The sequence below is a fragment of the Equus asinus genome, chromosome 1 (assembly GCF_041296235.1).
Source record: "Equus asinus isolate D_3611 breed Donkey chromosome 1, EquAss-T2T_v2, whole genome shotgun sequence".
Classification (NCBI taxonomy): Eukaryota; Metazoa; Chordata; class Mammalia; order Perissodactyla; family Equidae; genus Equus; species Equus asinus.
Window position 1 is genome coordinate 22,689,695 of NC_091790.1, and position 15,023 is coordinate 22,704,717.

At 49.9% G+C, this 15,023-nt stretch overlaps 1 protein-coding gene across 31 annotated transcripts in view; it reads left to right on the forward strand.

Moving 5' to 3' along the window:
* WDR27 (WD repeat domain 27) overlaps positions 1-15,023 on the forward strand; it is a 167,303-nt gene that overhangs the window by 45,652 nt on the left and 106,628 nt on the right. For 20 of the 31 annotated variants that reach the window (XR_011504511.1, XR_011504531.1, XR_011504547.1 and 17 more), the window contains 6 exons: positions 853-950; positions 2,393-2,482; positions 7,473-7,594; positions 8,752-8,885; positions 12,359-12,456; positions 13,687-13,808. Coding sequence is in view for 15 of the 31 variants with exons in the window: in XM_070513808.1 (XP_070369909.1) it covers positions 853-950; positions 2,393-2,482; positions 7,473-7,594; positions 8,752-8,885; positions 12,359-12,456; positions 13,687-13,808 (664 nt within the window). In the remaining 16 variants the exon portion in view is untranslated. Of the gene's footprint in view, positions 1-117; positions 319-852; positions 951-2,392; positions 2,483-2,897; positions 4,454-7,272; positions 7,595-8,751; positions 8,947-11,606; positions 11,803-12,358; positions 12,457-13,686; positions 13,809-15,023 lie in introns of those variants that run through there. The other 11 variants (XM_070514219.1, XM_070514140.1, XM_070514182.1 and 8 more) reach the window with 8 other exon arrangements.

Here is a 15,023-nt window from a genome sequence, read left to right on the forward strand (position 1 = left end):
GAAAACCAGTTGCTGAAATTAACAACGATTTTTTTTTTAATGATTTTATTTTTTTTTAGGATTGGTGCCTGAGCTAACAACTGTTGCCAATCTTCTTTTTTTTTTTCCTCCCCAAAGCCCCCCGGGACATAGTTGTATATCCTAGTTGTGAGTGCCTCTGGTTGTGCCATGTGGGACGCCGCCTCAGCATGGCCTGTTGAGTGGTGCTAGGTCTGCGCCCAGGATCCGAACTGGGGAAACTCTGGCCACTGAAGCGGAGCCCGAGAACTTAACCACTTGGCCACCAGGCCGGCCCCAACAGGGAGATTCTGACTAAAGGTCTGGCTGCCCTTCGTATGGGCCGTGTGCCCTGCTCACAGGTCCCTCCTGCCCTGCTGTGGATTTTGAGCATCAGTCCTTTTTTACCCCCTGCCTTCTTTGGCTTCTTTTAGAAACTGGGAATGTGATCATTTTCATGGTAAATAGAAGCCATTTGTGGATTATTTGAGTCATTAGTGTTAGGACAGCCACCCACAAAGAGTATGAAACTGAGGAGTAAAATGTGTTTTCTCTGCCCGAGAGCCCTCCCCCCGAACCATCTCAGTATTCGTGTCCGTTTATATTAAATCTGATAAATCTTTGATATTTTATACTCAGAACACATGCATTTCTTGGCAATGCGGAAAATGTCTATTTTAAAGAGTTATTTCGTGGTTTTGAAATGGAAGAGTTTATATATAAATATTCAAGTTTGATGGAATAAAATTATGCGTGCAAATAGGTGAAAACCCACTTTAGTTCCAGTCTGTTTTTCATTTTTCCTTTCCCTTCGAACTGTATCTTGATCTTTATCATCTCTGATCTTCCTTCCAGTAAGGAGTACCCCTCAGAGAGCCCTCTGCCAACCAGACTCAGCAAGCAGCTCGCTGTAGCCGGCGACCCCACAGCCGTGTGCTGCCTTCAGTTTTCAGGTAGGCCTGCTTCACGGCGTTTCTAAGAGTCCCTTCTTCTGCCTGCTGTTCCGTTGTAAACGGATTTTAAAATCTTGGTTACGTGCAGTTATGTGGCATTGTCGGAATCTGGCTCAGAATCAGACCTCACCTATCTGTCAAGGGGGGAGCAGAATCAGTGCACAGGATTCACATTTGTGCTGGTGGCTCCTGCAGAACAGGAGCCCCCAGATTTGGAATCGCAACCTCCTCCAGGTCTGTGCTCCGTGCGTGAGACCGTCTCCCCAGTAAGCTTTCAAGGGAGTCTGGCAGGAAGGCTGCACGTGAGGGTTATTTGTAGGCAAAGAGAAGCTACAAAATAGTCACCGACTTCCCCTGGGGGCTGGTCGCCTGGTTCGTCGATGGGTTGAAGGAAAGTGCACCCGTGTCTCATATCAGCACCGTCCCCGCCCCCGCAGATGGAGCCTTTCCCGCAGGCGAGCTCTTACTGACCTCCTGGAGCCACTCTGCTCTCAAGTGCCTGGAAGCGCCTCTTCCAGACTTCTCTTCTGGGACATCAGCATTTTTCTAAATATAGTTTGGAAGAAGTTGGGAGGCAGCCCTCCTTGACGTGGCTCCACTATTTGAGCTCTTCCATCAGAAGTGAACGCTGTTTCTGACCCCCAGGTTTTCCTGGCCCTCAGTCCAGGCTGGATGTAAGGCCTCTGCCTGCGAGCCTGCGCCCCGCCCCCACCTCCACGAGTGTTCCTCTCGCCGTAGGTCCAGTGTCTTACGTTGGCTCCCCAAGGTTATAGTTACTTGCAACTGTGCTAAATTCCCCTTATTTTTCATATAATTCTAACCAAATAATTTTTTGGATAATTTTGGGAGCTTAGATGCATAGCATGGTCAGCAGACGTGTTTCTGAAGTTTGATATGCTTGCTCACTAAGATGTGCTTATAGAGAATCACACAGATAAGATTACAGACGTAGGATCCCCAGGTCTGAATAATTATTATCGGGGACGTCTATAATTTGTTTCTACCATATGTCACGGAAACGTCCAGGTGGAACTGCTCAGTCGAATATGCCGCTTCAAACATTGGCCGATGGGAGGCGGGACGCCCCGGGCCTCAGGGTGGGCACCCCGGGTTAGGGTGCTTTGGGTTCAGATCCTGCGCTGCCTGTTGACAAGCCCCTCGACCCCGGGCTCACCGCCCCCACTCCCGATCCTCAGGCTCCCTTTCTGTAAACGGAGGCTCGGGCCGTGACATGAGGGCTGGCACAGGGCGGGGCCCCTGGTGGACCCTCGGTGAGAGTGGTTGGCGGTTGAATAGATGCTGTTTCCTCTTTGAGTCAGGTTTTCTCACTGCCCGAGGAAACGGACCTCAAGTTAACTAAAGATTCTACACTGTGCCTGGCGCAGGCGGCACTCCTATGACTTGTCATTCTACAAGGGGAATCTCTCGTTTGTTTTAAGCAGATGATGGACGGCGGCTGGCCTGTGGCCTAGCCAACCACTTGTCACTGGTCTTTGATGCCGATCTTTCCGGGAAACCTGCTGTTTTTTCAGGTAAAATGTGTGCTAATTTTAGTTAATATGAACTTACAGATGGGTCTTGTTTTGGTCCTGGTTATTAATTGCTAAGTGCCGCGTTTTTTTTCCTTCTAGACAAGAACAGAATAGAACCAAGGCTTGAATTGAGGGGATGAAAGGGTGAGATTTAATAAACTGGACTCCACTGAGCCCGGCTACACCAGACAGAGTGAGGCCAGAGTGCAGGCCCTTTCATGGCAGGTGCCCTGCGGTCAGCAGCCATAGGCTTTCAGAGTTCTAGGGGAGCGTGAGGTCGAATCTTACCTAGATGTGAGGTCGAGATAGGTTTTGAAGTTAGTAGGGTTTGTGTAGAGATGTTTCCATGAATGTAACAAGTCAAAGCATTTTTTTTTTTTTTTAAAGATTTTATTTTTCCTTTTTCTCCCCAAAGTCCCCCGGTACATAGTTGTATATTCTTCGTTGTGGGTCCTTCTAGCTGTGGCATGTGGGATGCTGCCCCAGCGTGGTTTGATGAGCAGTGCCATGTCCGCGCCCAGGATTCGAACCAACGAAACACTGGGCCGCCTGCAGCAGAGCGCGCGAACCCAACCACTGGACCACGGGGACAGCCCCCAAAGCATTTTTTTAAGCAGGTAGATTTGAGATGGGGGCAGCCATGTTACAAGTTTTACCATTTTAGCTTCACGATTCTGACGTACGGACGCCCAGTCCTGAAACCTCGAGGAACTCCCATTCTTCATCGAGTTCCTGATGCTGCTTCGTTCAAAACTCACACTTGGTAGATATTTTAACAACAACAGCAAAAACACAAGAAAAAATGAAAAATCTTCCACCAGTCCACATGTTTTTGTGAACTGGAGAGATGAGGAGTGGTCGATGGTGGGGGCCACACCAGCCAAGGACAAGAGCGTCCTCCCCACGTTTGTCCAGGTCCCAGACTCAGGCTGGCTCCAGGGTCTGCGGTGGGCTCCCTGGCAAGGAAGAGGGAGATCCTCTGACGGGAGCCCAAGTCGCCGCCTCTCGCCTGGCGTCTCCCACAGCATCTTTATTCCTCGTCCTAACCAGCCTCTGGCCCGTGTAATTCCAGTACATTCTGCGGCTCTCCAGGCTGAAAACCTTGGCTTCGAGTGCTCTTGTTAAGGCACGTTGAATACGAGGCGGGCGGCGCACGGGTGTCTTTCTGTGCTTGACAATTGGTATAAATGGTAACTGTGTTGGTTATGCGCATTTCTCTGTCTTTTATTGTTGGGAAAAGGGCCTCTGCTGAATTAAGAAAACACAGTGGATGTTTAAACTCACCCTTTACAAAAGCACGCCCTATTTCCCTTTGGGAGAGAGCGATGATTACCCACCTTCCCTGTTCTAGTGCATCATTTCACCCCACGTGGCGAGTTGTTCATAGTCAGGCAATTCAACTTTGAAAAGAAGACTGGTTTCTCAACGCTTTTCCAGAAAGCAGAAAAATGAATGTTTTTAATTCCCATCATCATCTAAGACAAATAAGTATATTCTGGATATTTTGATTGTGGTCAAAGTTAGAGGCTGAATTGAATTCCTTCCTGGAGGACTCGGACTGGAGCACACCCGGGTGGGGAGTTGCGGTCTGAAAACCACTGATCACCGTCGTATTCAATCTAAAAGGCATTTACATTTACGCTTTAGAATTTGGAGCGTTTTCCATCAAACGTTGTTGTCCAGTACAAGGATTGCTGGGCACCCCAATTCCGTGCCTGCCCTTAGTGTGTGCCTGGCACAGAGCAGATGCTCAAGGACACGGGAGAGACGTGCCTGAGGGCGCGGGTGTGACAGCTCAGTTCTGGGGTCGGTCACTCCGGAAGATTAAATTTAGTTAGGATTTCATTAAAGATTACGGAATTGTGTAGAAACTAAATTTTATAAAAAGATGCGGTTAAGCTCAGAACGTCTTGCTTCCTGATCTGAAGCCCTTTGCCCGTCTGGGCTCTGCCACGTCACCTCCCTGTCTTATGGGCTCCCTCTCCACGTGGGGCAGTCTGTGTCCCATGTGCTGTCAGTCCTTCCCCTCCAGCGGGAGCCTAGCCCTGGGGAGGGCTCGGGGCCCAGGTCAGCGTTTCGTGTCCTGTCCACTCTTTCTCAAGTTCCTCGCCCGTCAGGGACGTCAGTCAGCAGGTGGGAGGCCTTTGTGGGGTTCTGGCGGGAAGACGTGTGCGACAGTGAGACTGAGAGAAGAGGAGGAGGAGAGAGCTGATCAGCTGGAACTGGGGTCCCAGGTCCCCCTCTCACCCCACAGCGCTGGGTCTGCGACAGGCCTCGAGGTCGCGGCACCTCGTGTGTCAGACTGGAGCCTGGAGGAGAAGGTGGGGTTCCCAGGGTCTCGTGTGGAGTCGGAGAGGCCTGTCCCTGACTCTCTGCGCTGGTGCACGGGGCAGGCTCACCGGCCTGTGACGCATGGGACCAGCAGAGGGGCATCCCTTATAGTGTCTGTGCTGCGAGTGCTTCTGCCTCCTCTGGTCACTTAGTGGGCCCTTGTCTGGTGCCCGGTGACCGTGGAGTACTAGTTAGTAGTGGCAGGGACGCAAGGGCGAGAGGCGGGCATGCCGACTGTGCCGGGATTACAGCTTAACTGGGAAGAATTAAGCCTAGTTGAACGGTGGTGGCTTCACCGTGCGTGTCCCCCTGACAGGTGGCCTCGTCAGCCCTTTTGCATCTGGGTTAGGTGGTGGAGGACTGAGTTTCGTCATTTGATGTTCAAGGAAAGGGTGACACGCTCAGCTGGTAACACGGCCACTTCCGAAGGTCCGATAGCCCAAGTGGGCAGAGCTCCCGCAGGCCCGCCCACGACCTTCCCTGGGACCTGGCTTGGCCGACAGCCCCGGACTCTGGGCAAGGGGTTGTAGCCTCAGACACATGAATCTGCAGGAAAACATCGCAGGAGCCGTGACTGGTGACAGAAGCCACGTCTGTTGGTGGAGTAGCTGCGATGGTGTTTGCAGCCCGACTTGACCGGTCCTGGTGCTTTTGGTAAAACTCCCAGAAATTCACACCAGAGGGCAGCAAAGCCATGTCAGACGTCTTTCTGCTCAGGAAATTTGAGCTCTAAGTTTCCTCGGGTCACGTTACAGAACTGCGATATATACTATTTATAAATCTTTACAAATCTTTCCTGGTTTGTCCACTTTTTCCTTGTTAGTTTTCTGACAAGTATGATAGGGTGATATTGCCATTTGTGGTCTAATCTTTAAATTACTGTGTGTGACTCACATGCTGAGGCCAGCGTGGAGGACAATCTTGGGGCGATGAGATCTCGCCGTGGCGAGAACGTGCTCCTCGTTGTGGTTACTCACCCTCTACGATTTCAGCCACAAACCGCCTGGGCCCGGGAGGTAGAGTGTGGTCATCCTTGAGCTGCCGGGCACTGTGGTCCAGGACCTGGTGCGTGGAGCTGCAGATCGAGTTCCCTCCGCCCTTCCCAGCGCATCGCGGGGACCTCGGGGAAATGCTGCTTTGTCACAGCCCAGAGGTTTCTCTTCACGTGTGTCCCTTGACAGCCCAGCTCACTCTGCCCGGGGCCCCGTCACACCAGCACCCAACCCCACCCTCTCGCCATCTCTTACCACCTCCAGAGGCCTACGGCTTTCATTTCCCAAACTCGGAGAAGGCGTCTGTGGCCGGCTTGCCCTGTGTCTCCTCCGGCTCGTCCACTTCTCAGAGCAGCGGGCCATGGTGTTGTTAGGGGATGACGTTAGGAGGGCCTCCCCTGGAGTGATGGCCGGTCTAGGTGGTTACCAGGGCAAGGAAGGTTCAGAAATAAGTGTGTGCAGGCTGAGGAGCCAGAGAGATGCAGACACCCAACCAGAAAGAGCAGAGCCGGGCGGGTCAGGGCAGGTGTGGGAGTGAGGAGGGCGGCAGAGCGCTCCCAGGCCCCGGTCACAGTGCTCCTGCCACTTCCTCAGGACCCAGCTGACCATCTGGATGGCTCAGAGCTGAGGCAGATGAGGGACAGGGAGCCCCTGGCATGGGTGTGCGAGAGTGTTGACCAGATGTGTGTTTGGGGTGATTCAGCCCAGCTCCCAGCAAACACCACTGTTGTTGTGAATTATCTTTCCTTCCCGTCCTGAGCATCGATTCATCCTTCTCCAGAAGGAGGGGGTGCAGCCAATGGTACCCAGGTCCGTTATCTGTAAAGTTAATCTGACGTTCTAATCGCCTAACATGAAGATGGGGCCGCGTCGTAAGATGTGTTTTGGGTGTCTGCTGAATCAGGGCCGAGGGTGGTGGTGACAGAAGACGTTGAGAGGGTCATAGTGGCCCAGAGAACAGACTGTGGTTGTCAGCTGAGGCCCTTTTTCCCGGCATTTGGATAAAAAGCGAGAAGCGAGTGATGATCTCCTTGACCCCGGGATTCGGGATGACCCTCCTTTTCTTCCTCTCTTGACTGATTATGTTTCAGAAGCTTTCATGGAGCACATTAAATAGACTCTGGTTGTCCATGTGACAGCCGATCTGTAGTTTAACGTTGGAGGGCCGGGCTCGGCGACACATTCGGACGCCTGCAGAGCCGCACCGTTGCACCCTCAGAAGTCACCGTCCACACGGCCGCTTTCATGGTAGAAAAAGGCTTTCAAATCTGTCACAACAAGTAATCAGATTACGTGTGACTGTGTTCAGTAAGCCCTCCTGACTTTTTCCTTCAATGTTAACAGAATAACAGTTCTTTAAAATGCAATCTCATGAAGCCCACAGATTTCTATACATTTTATGTTTCTACATTTTATAAGTTCCTTCTTTTAAAACATACTTTTGTCTTGAACTTCATATTTTAAAAGATGTGAATTTTTGAAACACCTCCTTCAGAGACCACATGAAGCCTTTAAATGAAGCACCATTCCCGCCCTCGGGCTTTGCTGCCGCTGGCGTCACTGTACCTCGGAAAGGCCTCCAGCTGGGCAGTTTATTCCTGGGAGAAGTGCAGTTCTAGTGCTGGGTGGAGTGCTGGCCCCTTCCTGCCTGCTTCTGTCTCCCGCAGGTCACGACGGGGCAGTGAGCACCGTGTGCTGGAGCCACGACGGCAGGTGGCTGCTGTCCACGTCCCAGGACGGGACGCTGAGGGTGTGGTCGGCTCGCAGGACGGAACTCGCCTTGTGTCTGGTAATGGGGGATTCCTGTCGGTCACGGGCGGGGATCTCAAAATGACCAGCCCTGTGACCTAGAGATGTCGGACAGTCACAGCTGCCCAAACAGAACTTCCTCCAGGGTCCCATCTCTTACCCTGCTGGGAGGCAAGGGAATGGGGTAAACAGGAGTTTGCTTCAATGCACGAACAATGATCGGCGAGATATTGTCTAAAATGTGCGTGTGTGTATGTACGCACATCCATAATGTGCACACGTGTGTAGCACACAGACACGTATGTATGTTAAATATGTCCTCCATTTGTGTGGCCAAAAAATGACAGAAGGACTAAAACTAAAGTACTGGAATAATTTAAAATATGAATTCAATGTGATTTTATAGCAGAGGTAATAATAACGGCCAAGAGGATATTACGGGAGGAAGTACCTTTTGGGGAGAAAAACGACTTGTTCTGGTGGACGTAGAGTTGGTCATTTGGAGACAGGATGAGAAAGGAGAGACGGGAAGGTGACAGCCGTTTTACAGCTGAGGCGGGAGAAGAGGCTAGAACAGCAATCAGCCTCGATTAATCGATTAATCAGATTGTGAGCTGGCGGATTGAGGATTCTCAAAGAGGGTGTTAGCTTTTATTTTCTGAGTCTTGCCGTAAAAAGGAGATGGAGTCCTAGGAACGCTGACCAGGGAGGGAAGGTGGTCAGACCTCGGCCTGCGCGGGGGGAGGCATTTGGTGGCCGCAGTTGAGGAGGAGAAATGTGTTCTGGGCTTGTTAATGCAGTGACTCTTCCTGCACCACAGTGTTGGGGGTTGTGAAGCGTCATGTGAGAGCAGACACCTCAGAACTGCATTTTGAAACGTGTTTAGGATCTTGGCTTTAAGAAAATCTTTGCTACTTAACATGTTGACTGCCAAGTTTCAATTTTCTTTCTTTTTTTTTTTTAAGTTTTTCAATGGTCAGAATTTAAAACACTCATCACGGTAAAATTTTAATGATATAGCATCTCCTAAGACTAGGAAGAAGAAACGAAAGTGGTAAATTGGTTCTGACAAAGTGTGTCTATACATTTGGAATGAGTAGATGTTTGGTGTTAAGATGAAGGAACTTCATATTCAGAGCAAAAGTGTTTTTTATTAACGTTGATTCTGTTGGTAATAATTACCAATCTGTGTTACAGGGTGAAGGCATGTTTCCTAGGCCCGTACAATCCGCACAGTTTTACTACATAGACGCCTTCATATTGTCGTCGTCCGGCCCTGAATTCCAGCTGCTCAAGTACCACGTGGACACCTGCAAGGACGACCTGAGAAGGTGGGCGGCCTCCCTCCCGGGTCCCTTCTGTCTTCACTCGGAGGAGGCTGCGTTCTCCATAGTGAGTTGTATGTAAGGAAAGAGTTTGCGTTTACAAACGTCGTCCACACGTCATCAGAACCATGTGCTCCCGAGGTTCTGGTGGGAGCCCAAGGCTCAGCTTCTCCTCACTCAGGGCCGCCCTGAGCTGCCACCCTCCCTGAGGTGCCGGTGGTGTCAGGAGAGAACTCGGGGGCTCCGGAGACTGGCCCCCGGCCTCGGTGCTGTAACACATTTAGCTCATGTTATGTGGGACAATTACTGCTACAGTAGAGTTAAGATTATGAAACGTTTCAAATATATGTAATACTAAATGCCTACTTAGCTACACCGAGCTTTGGAAAATAATAACATTTTGCTTTCTTTGTTTCTAAATCATTTTAAAGAAATAATCATCACAGAGAGAATTAGTGACCCCCCCACCCCGTCCTGTCCCCCGGTCCTCTCCTTGAGATTGGCGTGTTTTATATTTGCTGTATCTCCAGGTGTCATGTAATTTTTGTTGAGTGTTTAAATGTAACACTCCCTTCTTAATCATCAGAGTTATGTTTCTGAGGTTACCCATGCTCATGAAAGTGACCTCAGTTTGTTCATTGTAACCGTTAGGAGATTTGTATGGTAGAACTCGCCACAGCCTCTTGGCCCATCCCTCGTGGATGGACACCTGGGTTGTTCCCGACTGCTTCTTGTTCCAGCAGTGCTGCTGGATTTCCCGGTGCACATCTGGAAAGGGAAGTGGTGGGGAGTTTTCAGACTCACCTTCTGTGGTCGTCCCGGCAGCCAGGAGTGTTCAGTGCACACTGATGAGAGTGAAGGTTCGTCCTTTGCTGGAAGGCTGTGCCCAGGTCCCTGCTGCCCTACTTCCCACACGATCGGGTTCTGCTGGCCGTCTTCCCTTCTGTAACTGAACCCCCACTAACAGTGGTTCACACCAGTGGGATTTCCCCCCACCCATGAGCCATCTGAGGGGAGGAGGTTCAGAGGCTTAATGATTCCACTGGGAACTGCCCTCTACCCTCAGTGCCCATGATTCTATCCTGCTGTTTTTCACTTCATGATTTCAAAGTGGCTGCTGTAGCTCCAGGCATCATGACCATATTTCTCACATCAAGTGGAAGGGGGAGATCTTCTTAAAACCTGCAGGCCACATCCCCCAAGAGCATACCTGGCCTTTGGGGTTGGGACTGGTCTGAGGAGTGTCTGGGCAGAACTGTCAGAGTTTATAAACTGGGCGAATCACTGCAACTCTTGTCTTTAGATGTCAGACTGTGGGGAGTAACCTGTATGTCAGTTTCTGCTCTTATTTTGGAGAACATGGGTTTGAACGAGCTTATGTTCTAGGAGTCTGAGCTCAGGGTCTGTTGTGGGATCCCAGTCGCCTGTCCCTGTCTCGGGACCATGGGTAGGTTGTCACTTTAGTAACCTTTTCGGGTCACTTTATGCATTTCCATCGTGAAGGTGGGAACCCACATCGCAGCTGTCCCTAGGTCTAGGCCAGGGAGCTGGCTCATTTTTGGGTCAGCTGTGTGGCCAGGAAGACCAGGTGCTGAGTTCTCAGGATCCATTTGGATCTGACGTGATTGATCCGTGAGGTCACTGCCCGTCCAGAGCAGAACCTGGTGCCATGGCGGGTGAACAGCAGGGTGCAAGTCTTCCCGTGGTGCACCCACAGCCTTCTTCCTGCATGCACTCGCCTAGAATGCACCCGCCCCTGCCCAGGAAGATGCTCAGCCCCGTGGCCCTGGGGCCTGCCCTCATCAGATGATGGCAATGGATTGACTAAATGACCTGCTATGGGCCCCTTCCTCAACTATCTGCCCCTTGTACAGTGTCATTTAGGGGTAGAAGCATGGGAAATAGGAGTCACTGATGCATAGCACTTATCAGATCAAGCTGGTTAGGACTAACCAGAACTCCCGCCCCCTCCCTGGACTTACTCCCTGGGATGGTGTCCCTTGTCTGTATCCATCCTTCTCCTGACCCTGGGGTCTGTGTGGGCTCTCGTAGTCTGTTCACAGGGCTGAGATGCCGCATCATGTTCCTGCCCCATCTCACTGGCCTGCTTTCCACTGGCCTGAGTTCGGGGTGAGCTATTGTTTTAGGAACTGAATTGCGACCGCTTGTTGCTGGCCAGGCGTTTACAATGTCACTTTTTTGATGATACAAGTCCCTGGAAAAAGCTTACTGTGCTTCTGGACTATTTGCTTTTAGTCAAGGTGTGTTTGGGTAGCTGCAGCCAAAGCTGGGTCTCAGGAGTCCTTCACGTCCGGCTCCTTCCACCCTGGCCTTGCACCGCTTACTTGGTGAACGGAGGATGGTCATGCACGGCCTGCAGCCTTTCCTCCATCCACACCTGGGCAGCTCCCCGTGGAAATGCTTGAGAAGGGCCCACCTTCAGGCTTGTTTCCTGCTGGGGCGGTAGCTGACCTGGCCCCCTTCTCCCGCCCTCAGCTGGAGGTGGTGATTAACTTCGTCAAACCATCAAGGCTCCAGATTATGGTTGTGCTTCCGGCTTCATCAGCCACCCTGCTGTAGGATTCTGAGGAGTTTTCCTGCTCAAATGCACAGAATTTATGAATCTTCATGCTACCAGTGGGCTTCATTCCCAAACCTCCCCTGTGGTTCAGCCCCTTTGTCACTTGAGTCTGTGTGTGGCTGACCCCCAGTTCCTGTTTCTCCCAGGACTGGCTCTTGGAGTCCCCCTTCCTGGGGCTTCTCTGGCCCTCAGGCCTGTCCTGCACTTGCCGTCACCATCCAGGAGATCACCTCTCTGCAGGACTCTGCCTCTCAAGGCCCCAGTCCCGTGCCCAGCCTTCACCTACCTGTGCAAGGTTTGGACTGATGGTCTGCTGCATCCTCACCCTCGACCTTCCCAGAGGTTCGACACTGAGTCCCCGACGCCTTTGCCCCATTACCAGCTGTACCTGCATGTGCCCCAGTCCTAGACATCCTGGACCAGCCCCGGGCATCTCCCTGGGTCAAGATCATGTCCTGGAATTGCTAGCAGATTCCTTTCCTTTATGAAATTATTGTTAGAGGTTGTTAAGATCACACATTTATTAAATGAATACTAGCTGCATATATTATCCTTTAGAAAATAAAGAACTTATGTTTAAGTGGAAATACAGATCATTTATAACCAGTTGGGTTTCTCCTTAAGTATACATAATTATTTTAGAATTAGGAGAAAAACCCACCTTCCCATAGACAGAGTGAGTTATTTCCGGCTAAGTATAATGGTACTTTTTCATGAGGTTTTTCTAAAGGACAGTTAAGGTAACCGACCCCCTCCCTCCCTCCCTCAGTGAGTGTTATAAAATATGATCATTGGGTGATAGGAAAACGTTTTTCTCATCTTCTATTTTTTAAAGGTAGAATGCTTAGTTATGGTGGAAAGGAGACAAAAAGATGGATCATCTTTGTTTTTCCTCCAGATATAAACAGAAGAGCAGGTGCAAAGCCGTGTTCAGCCTCCGCATGACGGATGCGGTGGAGATGACCAGCTTCTCGGCAGTAAATGACTTCTATTCCTGTATCCTTTCTCTGCGTCCTCCCGTGTCCCCTCGTCCTGAGCGTCGTTCTTCCAGCAAAGCGACCGTGAGCGTCTGAGCCCCGGGCACTGAGAGAGCTCACTGTCTTCCTGGTTAAGTAATGCAGCGTGTAGTGAGTTCATCTGATTGCGCTGAGGCATCTGGTCTGTCGCTTATCGAATAATAGATTGTAACTTAGTACATTTTAAAATAAATTGCTGCACATAACGACAGGCATCCTAGCAGTTGCTGTCGAATATGAAATGGAGCCCCAAACTTGAATTTTTGAGTTTATGGCTTATGCGATCCCTTTTGATTAAAAAGCATTGATTTTAATTTATTTAGAAGCAAAGCTCTGATCCTCGGGAATTCATTTTCTAAAATTTTAATTTATCCAAAGGTCTAAGTCGAATTCTTCTGAAGAGTTTTATAGTTGAAATTTCAGAGGGACTGATATAGTGTATTTTAGTTGGAAGGGTGATATGTTTATGCTAGAATATTTTGCTAAAAAAAAAAAACAAACCCAAAACACCTCCTGGCAGAAGCGTGTGGTTCTGATGACTGCAGCCGTATGTGATGGTCTCTCCTATGTTGCCGTCAGCACTGGGTTTATTGTTGGATCTAGTCCTCTTCCTACCATGTCGGCTTTTTGTGACTCTGTTCTGGGCTAAACATGGAAGGTGAGGTGGTTCTGGTGGTCACAGGACCCCTACATTCATGAATTGTCCCCCGTGTGTCAAATTTATAAAGTTTGTCACCGCTACCTAATAATACACCTCACTGTGAGTCTTGTCCTCTCACTCAGGCAGCCTGTTCAGGGGAGACCATCTACTTTTAGGGTTTATTGTCTAATCTTCAGCTCAGACCTGGCTTCTGAGCCCGACACCTGCATATTTGGCTGCTATTCCACCTCTTGGTTTGGGTATTTCCTGGACGTCTCAAAGCTCATGTATCTACAAGTAGGACTCTTGGTCTCCCCTCAAAATCTCACCACCCAGGGTCTCCCCATCATCCCCACCAGCCCCTCCACTGCCCACCAGCTCCTGCCAGCTGCCCGGGACCAGATGGGGGCGGGGACCATGATTGGGGCTTCTCCAGAGGGGCTTCAGAAAGTCGTAACTAATCATCCATTTGTGCGTCCTCCAGTGTTCCAAGATTTATTAATAGCATAAGTGGGACTGCTCATGCCCATGGGTGGACCGTTGAGGGGAGTTCCCTAACTGAACCCTCAGACATCGTGCTGACCGCCGGCCGGAACAGGACGTTGGAAGTTTTCGACCTCAACGTGGGCCGCAGTGCCGCCCTGATAGCAGGAGCCCATTCGCGGCCTGTCCACCAGATCTGTCAAAATAAAGTGAGTGAGGCTTTGACGGGGCACATCGCTGTAAAATGTTGTGTTGAAAGTGTTTACGTACAGGTATCAGATACAAGTGTCTGGTGCAATTTTATAACAGTTTGCTGCTGACTTCAATGTCAGTGTTTATTGATCATTAAATTATTCTAAGTCTTGATGTTTGACCTTAGAAGATATTTTAATACCGTGTCGAATGTTAATTTTTGTACTTTTGTCTTTGGTTGTTTTATGGCCCATTTTTGACTTTACTAATAATATCTTCTCACTTGAACCTTGACAGAGGGTTTGGGTGTTTCAAACAGTAATTAGATGGAATGACAGTCATGTAGGTTCTGCAGGAACAAGAAGCAGCCTTCGCAGGTCAATACCCTCTCTTTTCTGCTAGTCCATTTTGACAGAGAAATAGTTTAAAAATACCCACAGCTGAGGGTTAAAGATTTGGGACTAGAGGAGGTAGCTATTTTGATGAATTCATTGTTTCACAGTTTAGTTCAAAAGACACTTTGTCACCCAAAAGAGCATCTACGAGACTTGTGAACAAAACTTTTGTTTTCAGGACTACAACTGCAGTTTTTATATTTGATATATTCGGGATGGCTTTCCAAATTCAGGGTTTATTTTGCAATGCCGTCTGAAATCTGCATTATGATTCAGGGGTATCATATTTTTAAAATGGAGTTTATTGTATTGGTTAAAAAGACTCTCTTATCTACAGTTTTGATACATTATTTCAGGCTTACTTTAAATTTCTGTTTAATAGGGCAGCTCTGGTCTGGTAATCTGTGAAGTTCTGTAACCAGTTTGAATGGAAAAGAGCACAAATTCTGGACCCGCGGTTGAATTCTGTTGAGGCAGGTGTTGTTCCAGGGTCCTTCTGGACAAGTGGGAACTGGAAATGCTGGAGCCACAGCAAGTGGTTCAGTCGGGGAGGCCCCTGGGTTCTGAGCCAGAGCAGGCCTGAGGCTGAGTGTCCAGGAGCCTGGGAGCTGTTGGGCTCGTGTGGCTGTGGGGTGGGGGCAGTCAGCCCAGTCAGGGGCAGAGGTTTGGGATGGAGGGCCGGGAAGACCCGGGAGGCCTGCAGTGTGCAGGGTCATGCACTCATTTCTTTGCGGCTCATCCTTCGTCTTGGATGGGAGGCCTTCCAAGGCTCAGACAGGCATCTCATCTGGACCTTTTGTCCAACATTACACCCTCCGAGGTTCATTAATTAGGACA